The sequence below is a fragment of the Oryzias melastigma genome, linkage group LG10, assembly GCF_002922805.2.
Source record: "Oryzias melastigma strain HK-1 linkage group LG10, ASM292280v2, whole genome shotgun sequence".
In the NCBI taxonomy this organism is placed as follows: domain Eukaryota; kingdom Metazoa; phylum Chordata; class Actinopteri; order Beloniformes; family Adrianichthyidae; genus Oryzias; species Oryzias melastigma.
Genome location: NC_050521.1, coordinates 6497210 through 6517939, shown reverse-complemented (window position 1 = coordinate 6517939; position 20730 = coordinate 6497210). Strand labels below are relative to the sequence as shown.

The 20730-nt window shown below is 38.6% G+C and overlaps 1 protein-coding gene across 3 annotated transcripts in view; it reads left to right on the top strand.

Annotated features, from left to right (window-relative positions):
- Positions 1-20730, top strand: part of enox2 (ecto-NOX disulfide-thiol exchanger 2) — a 204314-nt gene that overhangs the window by 170507 nt on the left and 13077 nt on the right. For all 3 annotated transcript variants that reach the window (XM_024283495.2, XM_036214036.1, XM_024283497.2), the window contains 4 exons: positions 1293-1505; positions 7803-7909; positions 14994-15108; positions 17259-17446. In XM_024283495.2, coding sequence (XP_024139263.1) covers positions 1293-1505; positions 7803-7909; positions 14994-15108; positions 17259-17446 — 623 coding nt within the window. The remainder of the gene's footprint in view (positions 1-1292; positions 1506-7802; positions 7910-14993; positions 15109-17258; positions 17447-20730) is intronic.

The following is a 20730-nucleotide window of genomic DNA, read 5'->3' as shown; positions in this document are numbered from 1 at the left end:
TTCAGGACATCCCTGCTTGTACTATTAGCGTTCATATATTTTACAATTTTTCTAAATTATACGCAATTTTTTTAGCACAACAGAAATGAGAAAATCTTCAAATATTTTGTGCACTTAAAAACCCATGCAGTATTGGTATCAAAATGTTCAGCACATTCAGGACATTCATGCCTGAGCTTTTATTATTGATACTTGTTACGCATTTTAAAATTTTAGGCAATTTTGCAATTTTTTAAAAGAAATTCGTCAAATTCTTTGTGCACTTTTAAAGGCTATGCAAAATTAGTATTGAAACGTTCAGCACATTCAGGACAGTATTCAGCATTTTCAGCGAATAGCATTCACACCAGCATCGTCGCAGGTAATGCAACTTTTCTAGTTTTCTGTATGTTTTTCCTCCATCATCAAAAAATATGTCACAAGAACATGTTAAAAACACCAATTTTATCGAAGTGTGTTTTTAAGGTCTTTGAAGTGCTTGAAGGGAAGACGGTATGTCACTAAAGCAAATGTTTTCTCCTTGAATTCTCCTCCATTTTTTTTAAGTAAGCTCAGGATAATCAACATGACTAGTCTGAGGGTGAAGTGTTTACAGGGAAAGCTCTGGTTCCTGATGTTCCAGGAAGAACTTCTGCTTTGAAGAAACCACACAAAAACTGTAAACACAGGAAACACTTCCCTTTCTACACTCCCCTCTCATCATGTCCTTCCTCCTATCCACTCATCATTTCGAGTTGTCTCGTTAGCTCTGCTTTCCTCTTCTCGTCAGCTCTCTGTCTGCTTTCTAGCCGAATAAACACGTTCCTCTAATGAGCGGCGGCACTTCCAGGTCTCAGTCGCATTTGCAGATAACAGCACGGTCGTGACTTTCTGCCTCTTTGCCATCTGCATGTGTCTTTCTTTGTTTTTTCTCAGCTCTCCGCTTGCTGACCGCAGTGCAAAGAACTCCCGACACCGAGCCGCTTTGGCCAAGAAATTGTTTCTGATGACTGTGACTGCTGTTTTGATAATCCCAGCTGTTTGCTGCACACTAGTTTCCTTTTTTTCCTGCTGTCTGTTTGTTTTAAAACTGTAAACTTCACCCTGTGACGACAGGTCACCTACCAAACCGTTTTGACCGTTACAATTTTGTTAAGATGCCATAAAATTAGCCTAGTTACAGTGTTAGTTTCCAAAAAACTTTATAGCTTCTTTAGAACTGTACCTTTGATTTTCTGTCAGTATTTTATTCTCCACTTTCAGTCATTTTGTGGAAACTCTTCTGACGCCTCACATTTCCTCTTTTTGGTCAGACGACGGCAAGTTTGCAGAAGCGGTGCGTGTTCTCCTGACCTGGCTGGAACGAGGCGAGGTCAACCGCAGAAATGCCAACAACTTCTACTCCATGATCCAGTCCTCCAACAGCCACATCCGCCGACTGATGGGCGAGAAGAGTCAGCACGAGAAGGAGATGGAAGAGGCAAAGGAGAAGTTCAAGACTGCGCTGGCTGGCATTCTGGCACAATGTGAGTGTGACTCGTCGCACATCAAAGACCCCAGTGGGGTCTCAAAGTCAGAGAACTCAGATTTGGTGTTTCTCTTTGTTGAAGCATCACTTCTTGGCAAAAAATTATAATAGATTTTTTTTTCTTTAAAACCACTTTTACACAATTTCCTCTTAAGTATTTTTGAATCAAAAATTAGTTAAGAACGTGCATTTATGTGCTGAGCATTAGAACCATTAGAACTCAGCAGCAGCAGTTCCATTAGAAATTCACCTCTGAGTTGTGGGCAGAACTGTTGGAATGAAGTAAGCCCGCCCCATTTCCCATCACCCATCCATTTATAATCTCTTTCACTAGCTTCAATACCCCAGCCTAACATTTGCGGTGCAACAAAAAGGGCTACATACTGGACATGCATGACTCTAAAAGTAGGTGCATCAAAATGGAGAAAGGCAGAGAGCTTGTGGCTTTCTAGGTTAACATTTTTTACATAATTTTTAGTCTGCTCCTAATTCCCAATAATTTAAATAAAGAAATACACAGACATCCAATTTTAAGCTTAAATTTCTTTATATATATATCTCTCCATCATCAGAAAAATAACACAATAGGTTCCAGCTGGGTCTTAAATAGTCTTAAAATATGGAATTTATACATTTGGAAACCTTAAAAGGTGTTGAATTGGAATATCTCAGCCTTAAAAACTGTTCTCTGTGAAACTTTAATATTTCTTGTCGAAAATTATATTCGTTAACCACAGTTATTTAAACAGCAGGAGAACCAATCGTTGTACAACGATACGCTGAATGCCCAAAAAATAAGAAAGGGAAGCATGCAGAAGCACCACGGCACAGACGACAAACAAGATAAGAAACGAATTAATAAAATAAAAGGGGAAATGGAATGAGAAATTGGTCTTAATTTTTGACATGCATGGTCTTAAAAAAACTTGTATGAACTATGCACAAGATCATGGAAAAAACACCTTTTTTTAAATTAAAGTAGGTCTTTAAGGAACCATCAAACATGTATTTTAAACATTTTTTACTATTTAATTTGTTAGATAGTTTTGAAAGGCATGTATTGCACGTAGTAAACATTTTATTTTAAATGCACAGATTCTTTTTGTATTTCTGCATGAAATGTAAACACACTGGTCTAAAATAATTGACATACATTAAGTCCGGCACTTTGTTTCAAACTGTAAATGTCAGCTCCGCTCCCACCTGCACATCTAATGCAGGTAATTGTTGTTTTTCACCTCCTTGAGTCAGGACTCTGTGTTCCCAGAGCACACGGCCTGTGTTCAAGGAGAGCAAACATTCACTGATTATTTATGAGGTTTAAAAAATATATATATTTTATATTTGCTGAGAACTAGACATTAATTTAAACTTTAAAGTTTATGAAACTTCTGAAAAAATTTAGCCCCACTCACATCACAGATTTGAACAAAAACATTTAAATACCAGAAAAAAAATGTGGGTTCATTTATACTGATGATGCATATTAAGAGGAGCATGCATCACCAAACAGAAGATTCAGAATCATGAATCACACACAGCCACCAGCAACAATTTGTTGTAAGTCAGTCAAGCTGGCTGTGTTGTGTAGCTCTCCTGTTCAGCACGGAGCCTGTTCCCTCAAACCAGGAGTTCAGCAGAGAAAAGCTGTTGACGAGAGCGAGAAAATTCGCCAAATGTGATCCATGGCGCCGCCCACATACACAGCTCCTCTGCTCCTCGCACAAACGCACGTCTCTACAAATTTCAACAGGAAGCAAACAGGCCGAGAAGTCATGTTGGAACAGAGAGAATCTGCCGAATGCAAATGTGTTTACTTGTGTTCTAAAAAAAGGACACAATCGAATCATTTGAAGTGTAGTGGTTTGACATCAGTTTGCAAAAACACAGCAGGAACAGGCATCGGTGCATGAGGGCAGAGGATGACGAGAGCAAACATTTTGTTGTTTGTTATTGTTGTATGTTGTTTACCACGTCGTTCTTAACAAATCCAAAGAGTCTTGAGCTGCACTGGAAAAGTAAGTATGTTTCTAAGACCTGGCTGGACATTTTGTGGACCTGTCTAATGCTGTGCTCACACTGGCCCTGGCAACACGCATTCAACCGACCACTTCCAATGAAAAGTCCATGTAAAGGTGCGTTTCAGACGCTCAAAACGTTTCATTCTCTACGTACAAACACACAACCATTGAATGTGTGTTTCTAGTTAAACCAGTGGAGCTTTGACCAATCAGGGGCTTGGATTTGGTAATGACAAATTCCCTTTTAGTTCACAGAAGTGTCAACCATTTGAAAATTGATCATGGAGGAGAAATTGATTTTGGCCAGACCAGAATTCTATGACACCAGGTCTTTGATATATCAAAATAGAGCTGTGAATGAAAACATCTGGAGCAAGATTCACCAAATTTTCACGACTATAACATTTTTCTCCAAGCCTTTTCCAACCGTTGTTGATCATGCGACATAACCCCAGTGTGAACGTAGCATAAAGGCCAACATGTTTTCTTTCAAGGATGGGGATGAGATACGACAAGAAGACGTCTATGGTTTTGGGTTTGTATTTCTTAATCCATCTGAGGAGTTTATGGTGCTTCCAGAATAACAAATACGACTGTGTTGATACAAAAGAACCTGGGCTGAAAACTCTCTTCCAATGTAGCTGCAAGGTGCTTTTGCAAGAAAACCAAACACGTCTTTGCTTTAAATGAATTATTTTATTATTCAAGCTCTAAAGAAAATCCAAAGGCTATATGTTTCTGCAGCACCCGCCTCTTACTGCGATGCCTCTGCAGCTGCTAGTTTACACCACAGCCTCTGGCACTCCGTCTACACATATGCCTCCACATGCGTGTAAAAAAAAAAAAAGGTAAACATCCTTGAAGTGGGTTTTTCAGCTGCATTGTTTATTAGGTAAATGGAAAAGCTGGAGTTTGAGCGTGTGTTTATTTAGGGAGAGGCGCTCCCGCCATCCTTGTGTTAGCCAGCCTCAATTATAGCAGCATTCTTATTCATGGCATTCCCTTCCTGTTGGGAAAGACGTAGAGTTCATTATGATGCCAAAGTGGCAGCTCTACAGGTTTAACACAAGAGCAGCTTACATTTAACCACTGACTGTATAAGAAAACTGGATTGAGAGACAACTCCTCTCACACGTTCCAAACAGGAAGTAGACTTCTCAAAGACTTCTATAGAGAAATAAACAGCTATTACTCAGTGATTCTATTTGTCAAATCAATCATTCTTGCTCTGATACTTTATTTTTTTACATCTTCTTACTAATTCTTGATGTTTTTTCTGAAGTGCAAGTTAATCAAGTCATTAATTGTCCAATCACATGCCTCAATGGGTGGGCTCATGGGTGGGCTCATCCAACCTGTGGCTCCGGAGCCACATGCAGCTTTAATTTTTTTTTTAATTGTTAACTATTTGAATAAATAATACATTAGTTATTTAAATTTTTCAACTTCTTTTTAGATATTTGACATGCAAGACAACTGAGCAAAATGACGGTAAAAAGTTTAATTTACTGTCATAGAAATTCTGTCAAAATGTTCCTTTAATTTACTGTTTTTATTTTAAAGTAAGTCAAACAAAAGTCTTGAAAAGACTTATGTTGTTAAAGTGCACCAAAGAGTTTTGAACAAATAAGAGTTTAAACCGAATAAAAACCTTTCAGTGTTGTGTGTTTTGTGCATCACATCTGGTAGAATTAGAATTCAAAAATGAGTTTATTCTAAATGTTTTATTTCATTATTTTTTTTTAAAAATTGGATTTTACTTCAGGGTTGTCAATATTTGACAGTAAAGGAAGAAAACTTTCTTAAGACGGCTGAGGAAAAAACAGACTAGCACCCCCACCAAGTAAACCCCAACCAGCTCCTCAGCTTGCTGCTCTGCTTCCTGTCTGCCTCCGAATGGCCTCCTCTGTCTTAATTAGCAGCAGGTGCCAATTAAGGCACCTTGGCCACACCTCCCAGGTGACCAGAAGGACTGGATGGAGAGATGTGCAGCAGTAGTAGCAGGACGTAACAGTTACATTTTATAGGTAAATTTTTAACAGCCACAAAAACATTAATGTTGTGTATTTTTCTAAATAATGAAGTGGTACTTTGCACCTCTCGCTGGGTTCTGGTCTGTCAGAAACTGGACCTTGGACTGGCTCTTTTATTTTAGTGTTAATCCCCTGCCATAAAACATCGATTCAGATTAAATATGTTCGTAGTGTAAAAAAAAATGGCAGCTGAATCGACTCTATATTGTCGGTGCCAGAAATAAGGCATTTTCTATGGGTGACGTCATACTCACTCGGTCCAGTTGTCATTTACAGTCAACGATATTCACAAATTCTACGTTGCGTATTCACCCATTGGGTCTGTTTCTGATCATGTTCTCTAATATCTTCACAGTTGAACAAGCGCATTAGTGGTGTTGATTGTGCCGATAGCACAATCTCACATTCCATTGTATCAGAATACTGAGATTTTACCTGTAACTCACACTGAAGATGCAAGTTACATGATAAAAGCAAAGATGTGGACAGAGTGTACATTTGTGGTGGTGGAAGCATTAAAAGAAGGACATTTAAAGGTTTTCCACACACAAAATCCCTTTGCAAAAAATTGTGAACACAATATTGCTTCATATTTCTCTCCTTGTGCTCTTTATTTTGTGCCTTTATTGATATTTCATCAAATTACGGGGTGCTGGGAAGATGCTATCGATCCCTTTTCAGTTCTTTGTCTCATCAATCTGCAAACATGCACACTTAAGCACACTTAAGTGGTGGCCTTATTGACTTCCTTATGTGTATATTAAGAGCTCAGGACCTCATTTCTCTGTGATCTCTTGCAGCACAGTAGGTAGCAAAGGGCTTGTTGTTTTACAACTAATATAAAATTCTAATAGGGAGCAGATCCCGGCGCTTGTCGGGTCCAGGAAGACCTCGGAGCTGAGGCGTTTGGCTCCTCGCCTCACATTAATCCGACACTTTGACCACAGAAGGGAACTCGGCTGAGTCTAGACTACTGATTCTGCATCTGACTTTGCGGCTTCGGTGCTGCAAAGGGTCAGCCCTGAAAAGAAAAGTATCTGCAGACGCTGAGGCAACAATGTACCTCTGCAGAAAGGCGCTGTCTGTTTAGAGATGGAGGTGCATAGTGGTCAACGGTGTCAGGCTCACAGTGAGATATTTTTAGCACTTGGTAGTCGCCGAGCAAATCTGATGCCTTGAGCCTGCAGAGGATTGTATACAAAGCAAGCGGAGTGTAAGTGCAGTTTAAATTTGACATCCTTTGTCAAGTTGTGTTTTGAAAATAAACCTTTTTACACAACTGTTTAGAACTAAAGTTTATTTCACATACTTGCTTTTCATGTAATTTACTTTTCTTCACCACTTTTGGCTATTATTTAAGAATCATCACCTCTCTTGTCTTTATGTTGTAGATCCTACACCTGAACACATTTTTTTTTTTTGTCAAATTTGATCTAATAAATGTAAAGACATGTATGCTAGACAGTTCTTACTCTGAATACTGCAGGTAAGACGGAGTTTTAGATCTGTAAAGTTCAGTGGAAGGCTGTCAAAATTCATCTAAATCTGCAGGTACTGTAGATCAAAGTGCGGCATGTTGACCAGCAGTTTGTTTTGCTCAGCAAAAACTGATCCACCATCATTACAATTCAATGTGTGGAATTACTTTGAATTTAGAAAAGACATGTGACCATACAGTGTGGTAGAATAATCTAATAATGGTCCCTTTTTATTATTTTGATGTGAAAAAACAACCGTGGGCTGGACTGAAACTGAAATGTAAAATGACATTAACTCTTGTTTACTTGTTTGTACACATATTAAGTATACACTTGATCATTTTGCAAGAAATTCAAGGAATCTGGAAAACTTCCCCTGCACTGTTCAGGTATTTATCTGAGTCACACTGGTTGAATTTTTGGCTAAAGATGTCTTGGGTCCATTTTAGGTCAGTGAATCAGATTGTTTAAAATCAACCAATTCTGAATCGTATCGCCAACCACTATCTATGATATGAATCGTATTGTTGTTAAAATGATTCGTTACACCCCTAGTTAAAATGTTGAAACATTCCCATTAATCTTCTGTACTGTGATGCTGTGGCATCAGTCGGTGAGTGTCAAACACACACACACACATAGAGTTTTTTAAATCCTTAGTTGACTCCACTTTCTCACTCCTCTGCTCCTTCCCAACTGCCCTCTGTCTGTCTCTGTCTCTGTCTCTGGATGGTCTCTGGTCCTTCCCTGCATCCCGCCACAGTTGAACAGATTGTGTCTGTATTCCAAGCTGCTTCCAAACAAAAGGCATGGGACCATTTCTCCAAAGCTCAGCGGAAGAACCTGGACATGTGGCGCAAGCAAGCAGAGGTTGGTACACTTTTTTCATCATCTTAAATTTCTTTTCGGGTAATACTTTTTCACTATGATGCTTACGAAATGATAGCTTAAAGAAAAGGTTGAATAAAGCAGAAGTCAGTACATTAAATGACTGCAGTCTGAAGGACCCAGTCCCCCCCCTCCTCCCCTCCTTTCACCCCTGAACTCCCTCAAGAAGGATTACAAGCTGCTGGGTGAGTCTTTTCTGTTCATTGGCCTTCATACAGGTAATTTTTTATTTTTTTTTTTGCCAGCTCAAGGGACGTCACAGCTCTATCTTAACACAAACTAACACTGTAAGAGCTGAACGCGTGTGCATTTACTCATCTAACAGCACATTTCTCACCTCCCCCCCGTCTGCACCACCATTACTACAGCAAATGTGATATGAATTAGCATGATTGTGTAGGGATATGTGCATAGGAGGGCGTGGAGTGTGTTGCAGCCCGGGTCTAATGGACATTTTTATGATCATGTCTTGATTGGTAAGTTTCTTCCAACCACAGTCTAAAAAACTGTAATTTTTAGTCGCATTGATTAAAGTTGCATGGAAAATGTAGAATTACGTGGCCGCGATCATCTTGCAGACAAACTTTTCTTTGTAAGGTAGGTGGAAAGAGAAAAAAAAAACTAGTAACTAGATAATCCATGCTAATATGCGGCTGTTTGAGCTCAGTCCAAATGTGTGAGTGTTCATTATCTCCCACCAAGGTGCTGAAGGTTCCTCAATGACGTGCTCACTGGAAAAGCCATGTTCTGCACATATAAAAGGAGTAAACGGTTTCTGAAACTCAATTGTATTGACGAAAGGCTCTTTGTGCAATTAGGTTATCCACCACGAATTCTGTAAAGTGACATAAAAAATCCATAAAGACTCGTCCTCCCTCTTGTGTCTGCTTTATGCTCGGCAATAATTGGAAGGAACTGCCTTTTTTTATTAAATGTCACACATAATAATATTGTGTTTGTGTGCATGTCTTGATAATAGGTAGGGAAAATATTGGTTTTACTTTGATAAACTGTGTAGGGGTCAAAGGGGATACAAATAAAGTTATGTTAAAAGTGGATGTAAAGAAACTCTTGCTTTATTTTTTGGTTAATTAATTGCTTTTTTCCACAGTTTTCAGTTTATGACCTTGAAACAAATCTTGTAAATATGTTAAAAGGGCATTTTCTTTATCTGTAGTTCTGGTATTTAATACAAATTAATGAAAATCTGTTTTGGATTATTTATTTACACCTGTAATTGTTGTGTGATTAATATGTAAAATTCACTAAAATAAAAAATAATCAAAGGGAAAAATAACATTTTTGTTGGACTAGGTTACAACCCCTGAAAAAATGCATATTAATAAAAAAAAAAAACAACTCCACCCAGCCTGGCGTAATGCTGCATTCACGCCAAACACAATTCACACATCAAATTTGTGTCTGCTTTCTCTTTCTTGATGTATATCAAAGTTGAGCCTCAATGGTTGTCCAAGAAATGTATTAGTAAACTTTAGGCTTCGGATGCTAGTGAGATAAGCTACTGTTCTTTTTTTTTTTTTTTTGAAAAGCTCTACAAAAACACTTAATTTCTCCATGTCTGGGTTCATGAGATCATTCAGAGATTCTCCCAGTATGGTTTAGCTTCACCTTCTACTGCAGGAGCTGTATCTGTATGATGGCCACTTTCAAAAGGTCTCTCTGTGACCCAGTTTGACCTTAGTCTGAGGAAAGAAAAACTAAAAACCAAAATATTATTTTCTCGATGCAAATAAGAAAAATACAGTATTGGCTCACTATATAATGCACTATAAAGTGTGTTTGTCTTCGAACCCAAGATTCTAAAATCGAGTGCACCAGAAATTTCCCACAAGTCTTTTAGCCTGCAATTAGCCTCCATCAATGCGTACTACATTAGCTAATATAGACCACAATGCATTGTGGTCAAACATTTTTTTTGTTTAAATGCAATTCTTTTAAAACCATCCACATTTTATCATCAGAGCACAATGGAGTCACAAATAGACTTCGTGAAAAGGTCGTATTGATTTTCACTTTGTTAAATCGGTGACGTCATATCCATATCCATTTAGCAAAATGGAATAAAAGTAGAGAGCAAAAAAATAAAAATAAATTAAAAAAATAAAAGTAGAGAGCATGGTGTCTGATTCACTTTTAGAAGCCAGGGCACTAGATAGTTTTGTAGTAGTTAGGGATCGGGGCGGAAATTCAAAAATAATATTGGGTGTGTTTGAGCACCTTGTCTGGATCATCGGCGAGACCAGGTGGAGGCAGGGAAAGGCGCCTGAGATGAAAGCGAACACTGAGCTTCAGTGAGACTGAACGAGAACAGGAAGTTGGGGGTTGTCCTTAACATTTGGTTGAATTTTAATGTCTCTTCCCCTTTGAATGATCTGTGCTATTGTTCTTTTTGTATTATTTTAACATCTGTCCACGGACAACAAATGAAAAATAGCAGCTGGGTTAATTTAGTGATCACTGTCCCAGAGAAGTAAATAGAATTGAACTTAAAGTTAACTTTTAATAACACACATAACCACAGATAATTTGACATGTTTTTTTTTCATCAGTGATTCACTACTTTCCGGAAAGAGTTACAAAATAAACAGATTTCCTTCATTTAGTGCCAGTCATTTCTGATTAGCATCATGTTGAACTACAAGAACTGTCAGGACACCGTTTCCCACAATGCACTGTTTTGTAGTCACCAAGGTGGCTTGCAGCCAGCGCATGACATATTTTCTGGCTGTGCTCGCTTAGGTAGGCGCCTTGCACCCGCCCCTTTCTCGCAATAAGTTTTTGACAGCACACATGTGACATTGGAGCAAAAACCAAACCAGCATACAGCGGGGATCTGCACAGCACTGCGTCCGCCTTGGTCATCTCAAACACACTTAATGTAAAGTACAGGAAAAGAACGATCCGATTCCGTGGTTGTTTTGGACGGAGCTTCTTCTTCTGCCTTGCTGTAAGAAGCAAATACTGACTCACACACCTACAGTGCCCTCTAGAGGTTGTTAGTGGGAAATTAACAAATATATGAGCCTACTGTATATCAAATTATTTCTAAATCAGGTATAAGTTGGAGAAAAATATGCATAGGATGTCGATTTAAACTGAAAAATACATTTTATATATATATATTTTTTTTCTGTTGAAGTGAATCTACATTAAGGGTAGTCATGGATTTATGTGGCATGAAGGGATTAAGATGTTGTCTTTTGTTTTATTTGTTCATTTTTTAACTCCAAATATATATATATAGCGTAAGATGCTGAACTTTCCCTCTCTTGTCCATTGCTTTGCCCTCTCCGCCTGTCTGAGATGAAAGCTGCAGCCTTTGATTTCTGTACACGGCCGTTCTGTGAATCCACACCTCCTGTGTGAAGGTCACAGAACTATGAGGTGAGGCTCTGTGTGTCAGAAAGCAGCATGGAGCTGCAGAGGTGGGTGATGCTTAGTTAGGCTTCAGTAATTCTTTAAGAATAGATCAAATAAAACCACAGTTTTAATGCTAGTGTTTTCCCACATAAAGACCTGCCATAGGGTAGGCAGCAGCAAGGCTGGCAGCTTCTGGTCAGTGCAAAGAGGTGAGTAAATGTTGTTCTTGGAGACTCGTTTATCATCAAACAGCCTCAGCCATATTGATTATTCAGTACGGTGGTGTTGCGAGGAGGTGAAATATGGAGGGGCGGGCAGGTGCTGAGCAGAATCCGCTGGCTTGCGAGTACTTGTGCGTCACGCATTGCCGGCTGGCGTGCTGCATGTGCTCGAGCGTGTAAAAATACCTGCTTAACTTCTGCTTTCCGCTGATAAAGTAAGCTGACATTTAGTTGTAACTTTATTTGATATCAGGCTAAATCAATTGCCTTCAGCCCCTTTTATATATGTACTTTCCTGTGGTCCTTGTGTTCCAGTTACTATCTGCTGAGCACTAGTTACTATCTGGTGCACACAGTTATTATCTGGTGATTACATTCTGGTTACTATCTGGTGCGCACAAATTACTATCTGGTGTGCACCAGTTACAATCTGGTCCACACAGTTACTAACTGGTGATTACCAGATAGTAACCAGAAGAACACATTCTAATTGCTATCTGGTGCGCACTAGTTACCATCTGGTGAGTACTAGCTACTATCTGGTGAACACCAGATAGTAGCAGTTACTAACTGGTGAGCACCAGATAGTAACCAGGAAAAAAAAACATTCTGGTTACTAACTTGTGCACACCAGTTACAATCTGGTGAGCACCAGTTACTATCTGGTCCGCACAGTTACTAACTGGTGATTACCAGACAGTAACCAGATGCGCACTAGTTACTATCTGGTGAGCACCAGTTACTATGAAATATGGAGGGGCGGGCAGGTGCTGAGCAGAATCCGCCGACTTGTGAGTGCTTGTGCTCGAGCATGTAAAAATACCTGCTTAACTTCTGCTTTTCCGCTGATAAAGTAAGCTGACATCTAGTAGCACCTTTATTTACTATTAATCACTTGCCTTTAGCTCTTTTTATATATGTATTTTCCTATAACCCTTGTCTGTGGTTCTTGTGTTTACAGTCCAGTATCTACTGTTATTTTTAGGTTACCACACATCCTGTTTGAGCGCACAGAAAGTTTTCTTGAATATCTACTCCCTTAGATGTTGCAATCTTTAGTTATTATTATTTTTTATGAAAAATAAGACTTATCGTTGTCCTCAGAAGAGGTTGTAATTCTCCTCAGCAGAGATAAGTAATGGTAATCATCCCAATTTTCTCTGCCATTAGCTAGCCGAGGTTGTGATCAGTCATCCATGGAAAATGACTTTATGTGTTTGAAGCTTTTCCAATATTAGCCCCGTTATATCCTGCCCAGCGCTCCTGCTCCATTTTTTTAAGTCATTCTATGGAAGTGAGCAGCTATTGTCTGTAAGAACCTCAAAGCTCAGCTAAGTATCGAAGCAGATTCTGAGTCCAATCCGCGGCGGCATTTACATTATCCTGTCAAAAGCAGGTGAGTAAGGCTAATGGCATCGTTGCTGTCGTTTTCGGAGCTTAAGCTTTATCGGGGTTCTCCGGGGGTGAAGGGCCATGACTTTCCACCTGACAATTACTCTCCTGCCAGACAGTCTGACAGGAAGAGCAGAAGTGCGAAGACTCTAGGCAGATTTTACACCATTACAAGCAGGGCGGAGGAAGTTAGTTCCTTAACTTTGAATTTATTTCCAGTGCAGCATTGATAGAATAGTGGGTGTCTTGTACATGGTATGCTAAGGATTTCCCCCAAAATTTTAATACTCTTCTATTGAAGCTGTAATTTTTTACGCTGCTTTTCTCCTTCAGAATCTACTGGAATTATGTTGATCGTGTTACCAATTAAAAAATTACAGTAGATCAAAGAACATCAACACTGGAGCTCCGGTGTTAAAGAGTTAATAAAATGTCATTTCAGTGCTTTTCATGGCCTAAGAACCATTTCAAGATCTTTGACATCAACATCCTGTTTCAGTCATTAAATCCCTTCTGATCCTACACCTCACTTCACTGAGGGCAAGACGAATTTGTTTATGTGTGCCGCTCTGGGAAGAAAACAGAGACAGGTTGGTAGCGCTGCAGCGAGGTGCCACAGTGATGCCTCGGCAATTTGAGAATAGATTCTCAATCAATAAGCTGCCCAATCTGCTCCGTCTGCTCATCACATCCCCCTTCTCTCGATGCCTTCGCTCTCTGCTGCTGTTGTTGTTTTGTACCCAGAGAAGTTCAGATCCTTCATTACTTTATACTAATTTCCACGTGAACATCAGCAGTCAAAACAGACGCTTTGCTCTGCTTTTACTTGCCTCCCAGTGGCGATCCAAGCGAACGTCTGGAGGTGATTCGTATTTTGACGATAGTTTTTAGAATGCGTGTGGTTTGATGTATTGTTTTATTTGTCTTCTACTGTAGTGTATCAGAGCTCTTTTAAGTGGAATTTAATAATAATGATTAAAAAAAACATATCACAAGGATCCAGTGTTTAAAGGTTAAGTCTATGGCAGAGGTGTCAAACTCAATTTCACAAGGGGGCCTAAATCCAAAACACAGTAAATTAAATTCAAGCAAAATTTATTGAACACATTAAAACTACATCTTTAAAACTTTACATAAGTAACTTTCTAACAATACTATAAATAAAAACTGGCAGGAATATTATAAATATATATAATATATTTTCTCAAAATTATTCAAGTTAGAAATAAGCGCAAGATAGCATTGGGCCATTAATAACGATAAAATAAAGGGAGCCGGAAATAATTACCCCAGTGCTATAACACATCTGTTATAATAATTATATAATATAGTAATAATAATATATAAAATTACATGAAGGAATAGAAATAACTTCAATTTCCCTGCACTTTTACAACAAATTAGGGATATGTAAAGCTAGCAGCTGAACAAACCAATTAAGTGTCTTAAGCAAACCCCAACCACTCTTTTTCCCCCACCATGCTTCAAAGTTTAAATGACTTAGTTAGTGGAGTCCTTTCCTGGCATTTCTTTGGGGATCAAACATGCACCTCATGATGCACCTCATGATGTTTTTCTGTTAATTTTTTTCCATATAAACTACAATCGTCAAAGTCTAGGTCCGAGAGCCAGATCTGGCCCTCCAGATCATTTTATTTGATTATTATTAAGTACCCGATATTATCTTTTGCTTAGACTATAAGGTTTAAGTTGATTTATTCTGGAATAAAGGGCCACAAAGGGTTCTAAAAATTGATAGATGAACCAAATCAGATGCTTAAATTGTTTTGGTATCCACATCATATGAGAAAGAAACAATCCGGGCAAAAACATTCTATTTTATATTTAAAAGCTTCCTACTGCTGGTTCTGAACCAATTTTTATTCTTAAATAAACAATATCCATAAAAGTTGCAGCAATTCTCTGTTTCTCTTCGGGCTTTTATATCATCTGTTTTGCTTTGTAACTAAATGTTTTCAAGACAAATGGTTCTGTAGCTGACATTTCCACTCCGCCTTTAGGTCAGTCCTTGCTGAAATGTGCTCACCTGCGTCTCTGTTCTGTGTTTGCAGGAGATCAGAAACATGCACAACGAGCAGCTGATGGGCATCAGACGAGAGGAAGAGATGGAAATGTCTGATGATGACATGGAGGACCTTCCTGACAGCAAGGACTCTGAGGACTCAGGTATGCATATGTGCCTGACCACAACAGAAAAAACAAGCTTTTTCAAGATAAATGACAACTGCTGTCTTATTTTTACATGGAGTTATGACTTAAGTCCCATAATCTGCTGAAGCAACAAAACATGCTGATCTTCTCCCAAACCACATCCAATAATCTGTGATTCTGGAGGATGAGTCTCCATGCAGAAACCATTCATCACTAAAAGTCATCCCTCACTCTGAGTTTCATTCCTCCAAGCCCGTTCATATTCTTCCCACCTGTTAATCCGTCTGATATCTTCCATTGCTGGCGTCTCTTATTAGCATGCAAATGTATGTAAATGCATTAGTCAGCTCAGCCTTGCTCGTTTACAGTCCTCAGTAATTAGAATTGTTGTCAAGGACCTATCGTTTTCCTTGATGTTGCAGGACTGGCTGATGTGACACACTGTGGAGTGTTAACACCCTCTTTATGCACTAACATTTTAAACAAGGGGCATTTCAGCTCATCAGCTTGCCCCTGCTCAAACACCTGAATCATGGCTGCCGTCTCTTCAGAGGGGAATCGATGCTGCACACCTGAGCTATGTGCAGAATAGAGCGGTAAAGCCTCAACGCTACCTTCTTGATATGGTCTCATTCCGAGCTGATGAGGCTTTCAGATCAATACTCTCCTCACCTCAAACCCTAATTTTGCTTCACACAAGCCTCCGTGTGGAAACACTCACCCAGCAAGAGTTCATTAGCACAGCCAGAGGTCCTTCATGATAGACTGCAGGCAGCCCTCATGAACACCTACACAGAACCCGACTGGCCAACAGAACAGAGCTCATCTCATCTGCAGCCACTGAAAAGCTTTTTCTTGAAATGTTCTCCTCGGGTTTCATGAACGCATCTCTGCATGTCATCCCTCTGCTCCAAAAGTCAGGTCAAAATACAATCTGGGGTTATTAAAACCTTTGGTCATTGTCTATATGAAGCAGCGACCTAATGACTTCTGGACTGAATCAATTGTAAAGCTAAAGTAAAGGGAGCAATTCACAAAGTAACCTCTAGGGGTTTGTAGAGCATTTGTATTAGGGATGCCACAATTCCAAACCAAAATCGCTACACTTTAAAACTGAATGGTGTGTAAAGTAAATCATTGCATCACTACTGCACAACAGTATGTTTCCATTGAAAGTATTAAATGTGGGTTGTCCTAAATTTAGGAAAAAGGTATTCTTTCTTGTTTTCTTACATTACACCGGGCTTAGTAAAAACAAGCTGAAATGTTTTTAATCATTGGAACACACCTATTAAAGTTTTTCCTCTGAGTTTTAGTTTTTAATTGTTTTGTAAAAAACAAACCTTATATGGAGAAAAAAAAAATTTGAAATTTGAACAGAATCATAACAAAAGTGCACTTTTGCATCCCTAGTTTCTGTTCACTTTGAGGAAAAACAGTCCAAAATAGCAAATTAGCAAAAAGCACCAGATACTAACCAGATTTTCTTTTTTTTTTTTTTTACTTTGATGTTTTTTTAGGCGCTCCATAATAAATACATACATGTGTTGCATAACAATGCAAAGCCAAATTAGCCAATTCATGTTGATGGTGTAAACTGTCGGGGAGTTACAGTGTGTCAAAGGGTGTTTTATTTAGGTGGCAAAGGTAACATTTCTGGTGTATGAGGGTGAATTCATGAACTTTCACCAACAAAGACACAATCCTCTGAAGGACAAATAAGCCGCTATAGTTGATAAACCTGCTGCAATGTGCATTTCTTAACATTTAAAGAGAAGATTTTGTCGCAGACTGGAAGTGTTTTACTGAAAGTGTTTCAGGTCGCGGAGGTGCTTGAGCTGTGAGTCACACAGCACTAAGTCTAGGAAAAGGTCTGATCTGTGGTTCCAGCTGGTTGACGGTAAACACAAAACAGGAAGCCAAATGGGTTTCATTAGCAAACATTTATCCGATTTATTACTCTGAGTTAAGGATGTGGAACTTGTTTGCATTTGTTTATGAGATGCAAGGATGCTGCTTTTATTTTTTTTAAATGTACTTAGAGCTAAATTTGGCTGGTCCAAGCAAATGAGCATGAGGAGCCACTCATTAACGCCGTGACCCAGCTGAAGGGTGATCCATAATAACCTGCGTATTCTGTATTCTGTTCTGTTTAACACATGTAGGTGTTTCTCAAGCAGAAGCCTTAAAGGAGGAGAACGACTCGCTGCGCTGCCAGCTGGACGCCTACAGAAACGAAGTCGAGCTGCTCAAGCAGGAGCAAGGCAAGAACCAGCCAATCAGGAGCGAGGAGGACAGCACTCACTCGCAGCAGCTCAGCTTCCTGCAGCAGGCTCTGCAAGGCATGCAGAAGGTAATGCTTCTCATTCACACACACGTACAGATACATTTAGTCACAGCTTTCCACACATCAGCGCGACAATGACTTTAATCCACCAGAATGCACTCAGAAGAACAAGACCACTCAGGGTAACCCATCAAATTTTCCTCGCAGGATGAAAACCCCAACCGTCATTTATTCATGACCCAGCACTTTGAAGGAACAGCAAAGTTCAGCTGTTTGAAGCAGCTCAAAACGAATATATATCCAGATTCACTTAACTCTGGTGAGAAGACGGCCACCTGAGCGCTGTAGATTCCTGCTTTTCTTACAAAGTAAAATGTTTTGTGAGATAAAAAAAAAAACAAATCTCTTCATAATTTTTGACAGACTTTACTACTGAGTTACATTTTAGTTTCTAATAAGATTAATTTAAAATGTAATATAAACAAGTTGGTCCTTTTTTATCTAAAAAGAAGTCAAAGAGGAATAAAAAAATGAGAATTAAAAAATAAAATATCCGGAAGTAGATTAATTATGAAGCCACTATAAATGAAGCAAGGGATGTTTGACAATTTCGTGATTTCAGACTGGAAAAATGTGAAACATCAAAGATGTTTTGCATATCTTTGTGTGCAGCTCAAAGAGGAGTGCCACAGGGCTCTGTTTTAGCCCCCCTCTCATTTATTCTCTATATGACTGGCCTTTTAGTAGTTTTAAACTAACTCTATTCATATTATATTTGATATACACATTTGTGAGACCCCATTTCATGTTTTGGTCGGCAACCTCAGGTACGAGGGAACGACAGTGGTACGTCGGGGTGTGACAACAATAAGCACTTTTTCTGTTGTCTGTTTGTATTTTTCGGATTTGAAAAGAGTGATCATCTCTTCTCACAATGATCTTTGTTTCTCAAGGAAAGCGTCCATGATTGTGCCCCATCTACCCATATAAAAGCATGTTTTTTTTTCTTCTTTTTTTCAATAAAACTTTATAGTTTCACACAAAGCACATTACTTTCCGTGTCAGCCTTCATGACTGCATGATTTAAATTAATGTGCAACGTAAGAATATTAAAATGGTTGAAATTAAATTAAATTAATTATTAGATTAATTAAATTTTTTTTCTTTTTGTATTTTCTGTTAGTTTTTAATTGTAAAGCGCTCTAAACTGCAACACATGAAAAGGGCTTTTAATAAATAAAGATTGAATGATAAGTTCAGTTTGTTGAATAATAACCAAACAAGCTCAGATTATACTTTCTGTTCTGTCAAATGTCAATATGAAATGTGAACAAGTTTTCAAATTAATATCACAGCTGATCACCACAGATTTACTGGGGCTGAAAATTAAGAATGTCCAGTTGCAGAAAAAATTAAATCACATAAATAGCAAAGTAATAAAAAAGTAAAAACATTCAGTTTACATGCAATAAGAGCATGATCACAGAATGAATTAAGAAGTTACTCAGGTCCTGCCTCATAATTTAACAAAAATAAAAAAGCCAAAAGCTCACACTTGTATTTTTATTTTTTTATGAATAGTTGTGAAGTTCTTGGAAATATTCAGGATATTTTGTTCTGATGTATCCAATCTTATTGCTGTTAGTGTGAAAAACCACAAATGCAGTACTTTTGGTCAATTATTACAATACTATTTAAACTATTTTCTTTGTGCAACATTATTATGAAAGCAGAATTTTGAGCTAATATGTTCCAAAAATGTTTTTTTTTTTTTTTTTTTTGCATTAAAGTCCACATTATAGTTGGAGGTGGCTGGATAGCTCAGTTTCTGGTGTCAGACCTGGGCTCAGTTCCCAGGGCAATCAGCTAAATCCAGTGAGGGTCTTTAGACAAGATCTTACACCAAAAATACATAAATATACAGTTATATATAAATATACAGCTGAAAGTACCTTTCAGCATAGGGGTGTATTATTTTTTGATTAGTAGTCCAGTAACGCTAAAGGTCTTTGTATCACCCAGTACAGCTATTTTATACCATTCCCACAGGTTTTATTTTAACTGAGCACCATCCTGTGGATGACATTAATCATCTGTTCTGTGTTTATAGATCTAAAACAAATGATGCACAATCAAATGAGTGTCTTGATTTTTCTCACTATCATTCCTTTAATGTGAAGCTGGAATCTGTCTTAACCGACAAAGTAAAACATGACTGACAGCACAGCCACTGCATTTAGAGTCAGTCAAACCTCCATGAATTCAAACATCCACATGAAATCAAACGTTAAGTCTCAGCAGTGACCACAGCGGAGCTCATTAAACAGAGTTTCTGCTCCTCTCATCAATCACGCTGTTTTAATCTAAGGACACAAATATATTCGAATTACAGGTCATCTAGTTTTGGCTAAAATCTAAAGAGCATGCTCTGGTAAATCCCTTAAATTTCCTTTGAAAACGTACAACGCGCTTGATTGATGGTGGCATTCGTCAGGCCGCCCCTTTTCCCTTCACCGTCTCAATTAATGGAGAATTTTGATGGACTTAAGATTGGAAGAAAAGAATCCATTAAGGTTCGACTGTTCATTTCTGCTCCACGGAGTAATTACCTTTTTTTAACTTTCTCGTCTCGTTGTAGGTTTAAAAAACGACTGGCTTAAATGAACTCCAAGACTTTGGAAATTGGATCCCTCTGCCTTGTATCTTGCTGTGTCACAAAATTTTCCAAAGAAACATGAGAGGGAAACAGGGTGTAGCGATTAAATCACTTGTCCAACCACCAAATTGTTCCATGCTTTTGTTGTGAAAGGAAGTCGTTGTGACAGGAAATAGTTTTTCAAGGTGTTTGAATGACTTTAATGGACAAGATGGAAATATATTTAGTAGGATAGCTCTTATAATGTTAGGTGAGATTGATTTTTTTTACTGCAAATACATTCGTCTGGTACCGTCCAGTCATTAGGCATCTTAATGTCGTTCCCTCTCCACTCAAATGTTTGAACAATCAGTTCATTTCTCTCAAGACTCGAGCGCTCATGAATTTCTGATGAGATCTCAAATCAGTTTGAGGATCTTTTTTTTTTTTTTCGTTTAAAGGCCTAAATGCTCTACTGACAATGAAACGCTGAGCAGCAGCTCACATGGCAACGCTTTGACAAAAAGAAAGAAATCCCACCGAGTGCTACCTCCACGTCAGCTGGAGGGGAAACCAGCAGCTTCCCGTAACCCTGCGGAGCCGCAAACACCGACAAACGTCTGTCAGCCGCATTTCAAAGGCAGGAATCACCCGAAAAGGCTGAAATGACAATAAAATGTACATTTAATCATGTTTGTGCGGAGAGAGGTCTCGT